Source organism: Macrobrachium rosenbergii, chromosome 19 (assembly GCF_040412425.1).
Source record: "Macrobrachium rosenbergii isolate ZJJX-2024 chromosome 19, ASM4041242v1, whole genome shotgun sequence".
NCBI classification, from domain to species: Eukaryota; Metazoa; Arthropoda; class Malacostraca; order Decapoda; family Palaemonidae; genus Macrobrachium; species Macrobrachium rosenbergii.
Window position 1 is genome coordinate 2,410,642 of NC_089759.1, and position 11,015 is coordinate 2,421,656.

The 11,015-nt window shown below is 38.0% G+C and overlaps 1 protein-coding gene across 2 annotated transcripts in view; it reads right to left on the minus strand.

Annotated features, from left to right (window-relative positions):
• The window catches only part of LOC136848555 (protein NDNF-like), a 25,483-nt gene continuing 14,468 nt past the window's right edge, over positions 1-11,015 (minus strand). The window contains exons 2-5 of one of the 2 annotated variants that reach the window (XM_067120835.1): positions 7,820-8,148; positions 4,197-4,920; positions 2,821-2,954; positions 1-1,395 (exon numbers count right to left, since the gene is read on the minus strand). In XM_067120835.1, coding sequence (XP_066976936.1) covers positions 369-1,395; positions 2,821-2,954; positions 4,197-4,920; positions 7,820-8,127 — 2,193 coding nt within the window. In that variant the 5' untranslated portion in view covers positions 8,128-8,148 and the 3' untranslated portion in view covers positions 1-368. The remainder of the gene's footprint in view (positions 1,396-2,820; positions 2,955-4,196; positions 4,921-7,819; positions 8,149-11,015) is intronic. The other variant, XM_067120836.1, reaches the window with a different exon arrangement.

The following is an 11,015-nucleotide window of genomic DNA, read 5'->3' on the forward strand; positions in this document are numbered from 1 at the left end:
ATAATAATAATAATTTATAAGCAGTCAGATTTTTGCCTTGGAAAATATCATCATAATTGTATTCAATGATGCGTTCCAAGATATTGTCTCACTTTAGCTGTGGATTAAGGTTTTGCGATTTTGGAAAAGCAATGCAGTGAGTTACAGAACACTTCCTTGAAAACTCCCACAGGCTGAATTATCTACGTACAAGAATTATGCTTCAAAGTCTGAGAAACTGACGAGAAATGATGAAGTGATGAAGAAGTAATTAACGATAAAAATGAAGATTAATGAATATGTAAGGCAACAGCAATATCCACGACTGACTGGAAATATGAGATATTATCTCTACGCGAAAACTATATACAGAGATAACTGAAATGAGATCATAATAATTTGCAGTCGGGCGTTTGGATTCTCTTCGGGGGCATCGCCAGAGTGCGCCCCGTGACTCCGTGCCGAACTAAGACCGTCACGGAGTAGGAAGCGCCCGGCGACAGAGCTTCCGTCTTGTAACTCTGTCTTTTGGAAGCCGCGGACTGGCCGCACCACTTGTCCACGAAGAGCCAAGGCTTCTCGATCAGGGGCTCCCAACCGCACTGCCTCGGCGTCCTCTCTGTCCAGAATGCACTGCTTCTCAGCCCTTCCACGAGCACGCAGTACGAGGCGTTTCCAGGCGCCTTGAACCACTTCACGAGAGCCGAAGTGCAAGTGATGTTCGAGATCCTCACAACTGCCCTGCGAGGCAAACGAGGCAACGCCAGCGTTCTCGTCGTATGGGCTGCAGTGATGAGTATACTGTTTCCCGCCCCTGGGGGATCCGTTTTGAGATAGAGCGTTATGGTTGCTTGTGGGAGGTTCCTCAAGACGAGGTGCAGGGAGCCCGGGTCCCCCGTGGCGCTCCCCAGGCTGATTCCATGCCGCGTCTTGACGTTCAGGTGAAGCTGTGTGCTGCAGGTGACAGCCATGATGTGCAGTCTCCGCCCTCTCTTTCGAACCTTGAACTTGACAGAGGCCGTGCCGCCAGCCGATGGGACTAGCGTCATCAGTTCGCCCGGCCTCAGGCGCGGCACCTTCGCCCTACTGCCGCTGCTCGGCCTGACGACGCCCCTGCCCATCGGTGGTCCCACGATGCCGTTCGCCTCCCAAACCGCCACGTGGAGGGTGCTGGAAGGGGCGTTTGACAGGCGGTACCAGTTGTGCTCGGTGCAGCCCATCAGCAGCATCGGGGTTTTCGACGGTCGTCTTAGCCTGGAGGCCTTTCGGTGTGAAATTCGGCGTCTCAGGGTTGGCTTCTTCGGCGGAGGCGGCACCGTGTGAAGTTGGTTCTCCTCGCGGGAGGCTCTGGCGGCACACAGGGATGGAAACGATCGACCCTCGCTGATGACCAGGCAGTATCCAGCGGCTGGAACGCTGTGCATGGAAGAGATTGATAAATTCGTGGGTTAATTGTCTTAGTTGATCATTCATTGTCACTTAAGAAAATTCTGGGCATTTCAGAGGACGGAGTGCTTGTCCAGGAAAAATTATGGCGTGCAATTATAAAAAGCAAAAATCCCGACTTTTTACAATGACTACAGGAAATCATAAGCTCGGGTCTACAAAGCCAGTCGGTGAAAGTCTTCAAAAACACAGCTTTCACTGAGTCATTTTCTACAACTACAAGAAAATAAGAACAAAATACTGCAACAGAACAAATATATCCTGAAGGATTTCGAAAGCACAAATATAATTTTAGATAGTTAAAGATTCTTTATGAATATTAAACTTCATTGAAATAAAATGTATGACAACTACCAGCGTGGCTATGTCGATGCAGATATTAATTCCCTCTAATGAAAAACAACTCTACCGTAGATAATAATCGATTCATTACATATTAGCCTTCTGAAAGAGGAAAGGAATATTGTAGGATAAGAATCTATCTGAGTAATGAGGACAATGGAACTTGAGTTATTGCAATGTAAAAATTTCTATTACAGAATATCGAAATACATCTACGCTTTGTGTACTGATATGCTAGATAGAAATATAATATAATTAAGTCTTAGCTACCTGACAAGTGAAATGAAAAATGAATGATTCAGAATCTCATTCATCAACTCATTCATAAAATTCGAAAAGTGAAAAATGAAGAGATATATACTAATTATTCCATCTACCTTGGAGACCAATGCAATTACAAAATAACAAAATATTCACACACAATTAAGTCTTAGCTACCTGACAAGTGAATTGAAAAATGAATGATTCAGAATCTCATTCATCAACTCTTTCATAAAATTCAAGAGAACAAAAATTAAGAGATACATACTTATTATTTCATTTACCTTGGAGACCAACTCAATTACAAAATAATAAAATATTCATACACTGTAAGTCTTAGCTACCTGACAAGTGAAATGAAAAATGAATGACCCAGAACCTCATTCACCGACTCATTCGTAAAATTCAAGAGGTGAAAAATTAAGAGATATATACTTATTATTTCATTTACATTGGAGATCCACGCAATTATAAGATAGCAAAATATTCATACACAGTTAAGTCGTAGCTACCTGACAAGTGAAATGAAAAATGAATGATCCAGAATCTCATTCATCAACTCATTCATAAAATTCAAGAGGAGAAAAATGAAGAGATATATACTAATTATTTCATCTACCTTGGAGACCAACTCAATTACAAAATACCAGTATATTCACACCCTGTCAAGTCTTAGCTACCTGGCAGGTGAAATGAAAAATGAATGATTCAGAATCTCCTTCACCAACTCATTCATAAAATTCAAAAAGTGAAAAATGAAGATATATATACTGTACACTTATGTCAGTTTACCTTGGAGACCAGCGCAATATTATACCTTCCGGGGAGGAGGCTCTCGTAGAACTGACAGGTGCGCTGACAGGTGTGGCGGACCAGTCCTTTTGGGCCTTGATGTGGATGTAGCTTGACCCCCACAGAGGTCGCACCTGTAATTGGAAGTTTAATTTTGATCTAATGACAGCTACCTTTCCTTGAAAGGAAAATGAATGTAATAAAAATATGAAAACTGTTCCCAGGGTATATTTTTTAAATATGTCATTTGCATATATATACCTGCATATAATAATAATAATAATAATAATAATAATAATAATAATAATAATAATAATAATAATAATAATAATAATAATAATAATATTCTTTAGACTCATGTATGCATAGATGTAGTCAGAAATTTATGAATTGTATATATACAAATACATAAATGTCTGACTCACATCGGGATCGAATCCCGGTCTCTCAAATGAAAGGCCACGGCGCTACCAAATGAATCACACAGGTCATTTGAGAGACCGGGGTTCGATCCCGATGTGAGTATTTACACACAAACAAACGCAAATACATAGGCTATGCGTATATAAGTTTATGCATGAAACTACTGAACACATGAAATAAATTTATGACTCACATCGGGATCGAACCCCGGTCTCTCAAATGGCCCATGTGGGCCAGTTGGTAGCGCCGTGGCCGTTCATTGAAGAAACCAGGGTTCGATCCCCATGTGAGTCAGAAATTTCATGCATACATGTATATATTACCACATATGCAGATACATGCTAATGATATGTCATTAAAAAATATTTTCTGGGAACATTATTTTCGTAATTTTATCATCTGAGTAATTTCTTGAACATACATGTCCAACATTTATCTTTACACTTCTTCCATTTTCTTTCATTCTCTCTCTCTCTCTCTCTCTCTCTCTCTCTCTCTCTCTCTCTCTCTCTCTCTCTCTCAAAAACTGGATGTGAGTATTCACTGCTCTCTCTCTCAAAATGTGTATCATCAAAACGTTAGGGCCTCGACCAGGCAACCGTCGCCATAGAAGATATTCTCGAGTTGCTCTCTCTCTCTCTCTCTCTCTCTCTCTCTCTCTCAAAAATGAGCACTGCCATTTGCGTACTTTATCAGCTGAATCATGGATGAACACAAATGCTTGAAACTTCCAAAGTCTCTGTCATATTAGAAAGAAACTTCCAGCTGAACAATTTAACTCGAGTAAATAAAAAAAAATTATTTTACTAATAATGTTGTAGCTCAGATTAACTTTAGTTTGTCATTAATAATGTAAGTCTTTTAGTCTTTCTAAGCCTCTAAAAGTTATAGGCAGCATATGAATTGTAATTATGAAATTTAAGAATAATAGAGAATATCCCGTGCACTCTTACCTGAAGAACATAGAGCCCAGGTGGCATGGACTGCCTCTGGAACACGATGGACTCGTGACCTTCGTAGATTTTCAAAATCATTTCTTCCCCTCTGACGCTCCTCTTGCGGACTTTCCCTTCCCTTGCGGCCCCTACGAGTAGAGGACTCCCGCCAGACTTGGAAGTGCCTGGAATACCCTTTTCCTTTAGGTAACTGTCCTTCTGAAGGATCCCTTGTCCTCTCCTGTTAGTTTCGGGATTCTCCTGGGGATAGGGACCACTGTCGGTACTCTCTAATACAGTTCCTTTGAAATACATCCTCTTCTCTTCGGCCCAGTTTCGCTTCTTTCTGTCAGTGCCGAAGTCCTTCGACCTAGGGGTAGGATCAGGGAGGTGGGCAGCGTCCCTCGCCCTCCTCCTCCTCCTCCTCCTCCTCAACCTTCCCAAAAACCTCGAGTTCTTGTAACTCGCGAACACCGAACTCGGGTCGAACAACTTCGGGTCCCTCGTGATCAAGTTGTAGTCGTAGAGAAGAGAGTCGTAGTAGAACTCGTCGTCCTGGGTGGCGTTGGACGACAGGTGGTCGTCGCTTTGGGTGATCCAGGCCTTCTTCATCAGGCTGTCGTAATCTCCGTCGGTCTTCGAAGAAGGTCGTAGCCGAAGGGTTAACGACCATGACAGCGGAGATGCACAGGGCGTCACGGTGATTGTCAAGGGGCCTTTCTCTACCAGAGGGAAGAGCAATCTGTAGGAAATGAAACTCTCTATAATTGGATATATATATTTGCTGTTTTACGAAATTCAGGCTGCAAATGGAATATACAGTTTAGGCCAAACGCCAAGCACTAGGACCTGTGAAGTCATTCAGCGCTGGAAAGGAAATTGAGAGGAGGTAGGTTTGAAAGGTGTAACCGGAGGAAAGCCTCAAAGCAGTTGCACTATGAAATAGTTGTTAGGAGAGGGTGGACAGCAAGATGGATGAAAGATAATATGAATGGAGGTACAGTAAAAGGAATGAAAGGGGTTGCAGCTAGGGGCCAAAGAAGGGACGTTGCTAAGAACCTTTTGTAATGCCTACAGTGCACCTCATGCGGTGCATTGTAGGTATTACTTAAGGTTCTTTGCAGCATGCCTTCGGCCCCTAGCTGCAACCCCTTTCGTTCCTTTTACTGTACCTCATTTCATATTCTTTTTCTTTCATCTTACTTTCCACCTTCTCCTAACAACTGATTCATATTGCAACTGCTTTGAGGTTTTCCTCCTGTTACACCTCTCAAACCTTTTACTGTCAATTTCCGTTTCAGCGCTGAATGACCTCATAGGTCGCAGCGCTTGGCCTGTGGCCCAGATTCTATATTCAACTTAATTCAGCAAAGTCTGGTAAGTAAAAAAAGACACTATGTAATGGCCTGCGCTTGAACATTTTCCGGATATCTTACAGCTAACAGCAATATCACTTTGCACCTAACATTCAGTTGAAGACATCTAAACAAGTGATAATTGCGCCGAAGTTCTTCTGCGCAATAGAGTTTTCTGTACAGCCGCATATATACATACATATACATTTATGTATATGTAGTGTGCATAATATATATATATATATATATATATATATATATATATATATATATATATATATATATATATATATATATATATATATATATATATATATATATATATATATATATATATATATATATATATAATATATATATACTCAAGCGTGCATGTAATCAGTCCTTACAATTACGAGACAAACTGTGCATTTCTCTCTAAATAAAAAATAAAAATCAAACCGCACCAAAAGAAAGAATGGTTTTCAGAAATAAAAAAAAAAAGAAATGATTCGATTTCGCCCTCAATATCTCTCTCAGATTGTACCCAACAGGTCTTGCCCCCACTTAATTCTAGGGTGGTGTCGAATCAGGACTGACGTCTTATTGAGCAAACAGGTTTTTTTTTTTTATCTCCCTCAATTATATATATATCCATTTCGTTCACCTTAATCTTCTGCGAATTTGATCGGAACCGACGGATTAACTCGTTCGGCTTCGCTCTGCGTTTTATCTGATTTGGTTTGGGAAAAGGAATGCATTTTTAGTTTTCTGCCAAGGAAAATTATTGCGCCGGCTTTGTCTGCCCGTCCGCACTTTTTCTGTGCGCACTTTTTTCTGTGCGCACTTTTTCTGTGCGCACTTTTTTCTGTCCGCACTTTTTCTGTCAGCACTTTGTTTGTCCGGACTTTTTCTGTCCGCACTTTTTTTCTGTCAGCACTTTTTCTGTCCGTGCTTTTTTCGGTCCGCACTTTATCTGTCCGCCTTCAGATCTTAAAAACTACTGAGGCTAGAGGGCTGCAAATTGGTATGTTGATCATCCACCCAACAATCATCAAACATACAAACTGCAACCCTCTAGCCTCAGTAGTTATTATTTTATTTAAGGTTAAAGTTAGCCATAATCGTGCTTCTGGCAACGATATACACTAGGCCACCACCAGGCCGTGGTTAAAGTTTCATGGGCCGCGGCTCATACAGCATTATACCGATACAACGAAAGATAGATCTATTTTCGGCGGCCTTGATTATACGATGTAACTGGTGTACAGAAAACTCGATTGAGCCGAGGAAACTTCGGAGTGTTTTTTGCTTGTTTAAATCATGTTTACTTATTTTATTTGGGGAAAAGAAACGGATTTTCAAATCAAGTTTTCTGGTGCTCATAGAAAATGTTTGGGACGTTCTAAGTTTTCCAGTAGAAAAAAAAAATTATTGCAATTATTTTCAAAACTGCACAAAGACCAGTCAAATAAAAAAATAAAATGACAAATTCTCATGTAAGATGCCAGAGGAAATTCTGAATCTAATCATAAATATAGATGTATAAAATCAGTGGAAATCGTTGTAATGAACGTAAATAAAAAGAAAACTGACGAATAATGATTCAAATTGCTGATAGGAAAGTCTTTTCCTTCAGTTTAACCAGATGCTGAAACGTTTAGTACAATGGTAATAAAAAGTCAAAAAGTTTAGTCCAGTGGTGATAAAAAGACGGAACATTTAGTACAGTTGTGATAAAAAGTCGAAAGGTTTAGTACAGTGGTGATAAAAAGTCGAATTGTTTAGTACAGTGGTGATAAAAAGTCACGCCCTCTCTTCAGGTGGGCGAGTGGGGAGCGTGATAATCTATTTATGATTAATAATCGTTAGAAATAAGGAGCATTTATAATCTTACATGCAGTCAAGACTTTTATTAATATATATTATTGAAGTAACTGAAATCCCGGTAGAGAATTATTATTATTATTATTATTATTATTATTATTATTATTATTATTATTATTATTATTATTATTATTATTATTAACTAGTTGAAAAAGGGAACATTAATATTTTTTTCATATAACTAAGGAATGTTAATAGTACTATTCATGTAACCCAGGAATGTTAATATTATTATTCATATTCACATGAAATTTTAACGTTATTATTCATATAACATCTAAATTTAACATAAGAAAGAAGGAAATAAATATAAAAATGAAATAATAAAAAAACCGAGATGTCAATCAACGAATCAGTGATCTAAAAGACATAACACAATAAGCCCCTTCCCCCTCCCCTTCTCCCCCATCTGGCCTTGACCTTTTGACCTCCGTGTGGAGGATGTAAGTGGAGACCTCACGACCGCTGGGCAGGACCTTCACGTCGTAGGCACGGTCTTCCTCCGTCAGCAGTTCTTCCACCAGACGATACGCCCTAACGTCTTCCTCCTCCTCTTCCGAGTTGTTCCTCGGGTACACGTCGTTTGAGGACGAGGATAGGTGAGCTGAGGAGTAGGAGGAGGAGGAGGTTGAGGGAATAGTTGAGGTAGAAGGAGAGCCATTGGTCAGGGAGATACAGATTGAGAAGGATATCAGGAGCTGAAGGAGTTGATGATACCTCTTCTCCATGACATCTCTAGCAGGATTTGTCTGCAAAAATAAATGGCTTACGTGAGTTTATTGTGATTTTCTCTTCTTTTTTAGTTTCGTTTTAGTCTTTGTAAGGTAACTAAGATAGACAGTAAGCTAAACAAGTGGTTATGGTATAATCATAGAGTACGCTAACATACAGATACACTTGTATATAAGTAAATCAATAAGTAAATAAATGTATATACATTTGTATTATATATATGTATATATACTGATATATATATATATATATATATATATATATATATATATATATATATATATATATATATATATATATATATATATATATATATATTACCTCATCCATTATATTATGGTCATCAATAACAATCACCTCTAAATGCTTCAATATTTTTCGATTTCACGCTTAAGCATATTAGTTCCCCCCATCTCTCTCTCTCTCTCTCTCTCTTCTCTCTCTCTCTCTCTCTCTCTCTCTCTCTCTCTCTAACATTCATCTTTCTACCTTACTGAATCCTATTTAAGTAAACAAAGAGAAGCTTACTTATAGGAATACCTGCTGTCTTTTCATTTGCTCAGAAAGTTTGTTCCTCTAATAGTCATGACTCAAGTAAGTTTGCGATCAGTCACTAATACTCACCCATTCATCTTCCTGCTTTTCATTAATTAATATAAGATTACTTTCAATAACGTAAATTAACACGTATTCATTATAAAGTATTTCAAACCAGTCTCTGCAACCATTTTTAGTTTCCTGTAAGAGAAAACTATTGTGCCGGTTTTGTCTGTTCGTCCGCACTTTTTTCTGTCCACCCTCAGGTCTTAAAACCTGCTGAGTCTAGAGGGCATCGAATTGGTATGTTGATCAACCACCCTCCAGTCATCAAACATACCAAATTACAGTGCAATAGCCTCAGTAGGCTTTATCTTATTCAAGGGTAAAGTTAGCCATAATCGTGCGTCTGGCAACGATATAGGACAGGCCACTTGTTGTTTGTTACTTGTAAACATTTAAATTATTCACAAACAGTTTCATTTAAAAAAAATAATGCATAATTACGTTTAACTGCAGTTTTGGTATGCCCACAGATATTAGGCCACAATTGAATACCCAATTCACTATACCCCTGGAACAACTTACAATCCAAAGGGAATTATAAATGACAATTGCCTCGTCCCCTACAGGATTCGAACCGTGGCCTTTGGTTTCTAAATAACGATAGACAGTGACTTTGACCACTGAGCTATCTCCTTGATTGTCCACTGTTAACTCAGTGGTGAAAGTCACTGTTTATCGGTGTTTATAAACCAGGCAACGGTTCGAATCCATTAGGGGACGGAGTACTTATCAATTATAGTTCCCCTGGGAGTAAGTTATTTCTAAAGTGTAGTGAATTAGATATTAAACTATATTGTTAGATTTTTACTCGTAGAGAGAGAGAGAGAGAGAGAGAGAGAGAGAGAGAGAGAGAGAGAGTCACGCGTGTATTTACAGTATATATAACAGAAAATAACGCTTATCAATACCACAAATAATGTCATATTTTCATTCACAGACAGATAGACAGACATAGAGAGAGAGAGAGAGAGAGAGAGAGAGAGAGAGAGAGAGAGAGAGAGAGAGAGAGAGACGCATGTATGTATATATAACAGAAAATTATGTATATATATAACAGAAAATAACGCCTAAATCGGTACCCATGTTAATGTTTCATTTCTACCATTGGAGAGAGAGAGAGAGAGAGAGAGAAACATATTTATTAACGTTAGCAACAGCTGAAATATAGAAACTGTGAGCACACACACACACACACGCACACAGAATATATTCATTCCTGAAAACTTCACTATTTCATTAGCAACAGGTGAAGTATAGAAATTATGGGGGAGAGAGAGAGAGAGAGAGAGAGAGAGAGAGAGAGAGACACTATCTGTGGGAACCTGACGTCACAAGCAAGCATTTTCCAGACGGCCCTGTTCTTCCACCCGCGCGTGTTTTGCAAGCATAAATCGCCCGAGTGTTTAACTCCAGGCCAGTTCTCCAAGCAAGGCATGAATGCTAAGCACGGCCTGGGAGTACCACCTCCCAGTCCCAGGCCTTAAAGAGAGAGAGAGAGAGAGAGAGAGAGAGAGAGATGCAAATTAACCTATGATATCTCCCTCGTTACATTGGTAAGGCTTTTTATCGCCATTTCTGCTTAGCCCTCCTAAATTCTCTCGTCAGGAGGATGATGGAAGAGGCATGGCTGAGAGAAGGTTATTATTATTATTATTATTATTATTATTATTATTATTATTATTATTATTATTATTATGGACCAGGCATAGCAGAGGGAATAGTATTATTATTATTATTATTATTATTATTATTATTATTATTATTATTATTATTATTATTATTATTATTATTATTGACAAGTTGAAAAAGACTCTTAGGCCTTTTAGGAAGAGACATAACAGAGTATTATTATTATTATCATTATTATTATTATTATTATTATTATTATTATTATTATTATGGACCAGGCATAGCAGAGGGAATATTATTATTATTATTATTATTATTATTATTATTATTATTATTATTATTATTATTATTATTATTATTATTAACAAGTTGAAAAAGACTCTTAGGCCTTGTAGGAAGAGACAACAGAGTATTATTATTATTATTATTATTATTATTATTATTATTATTATTATTATTATTATTATTATTATTATTATTAATTATAAGCTAGTTGAAACAGACTCATGGAATAGGCATATCAGAGGAATGTTATTACTATTATTATTATTATTATTATTATGATTATTGTTATTATTATTATTATATACATTCATTAATAACATAGCTAAAATACTATGAAATTGCATCAGTATATAAATGACAAAAAAAT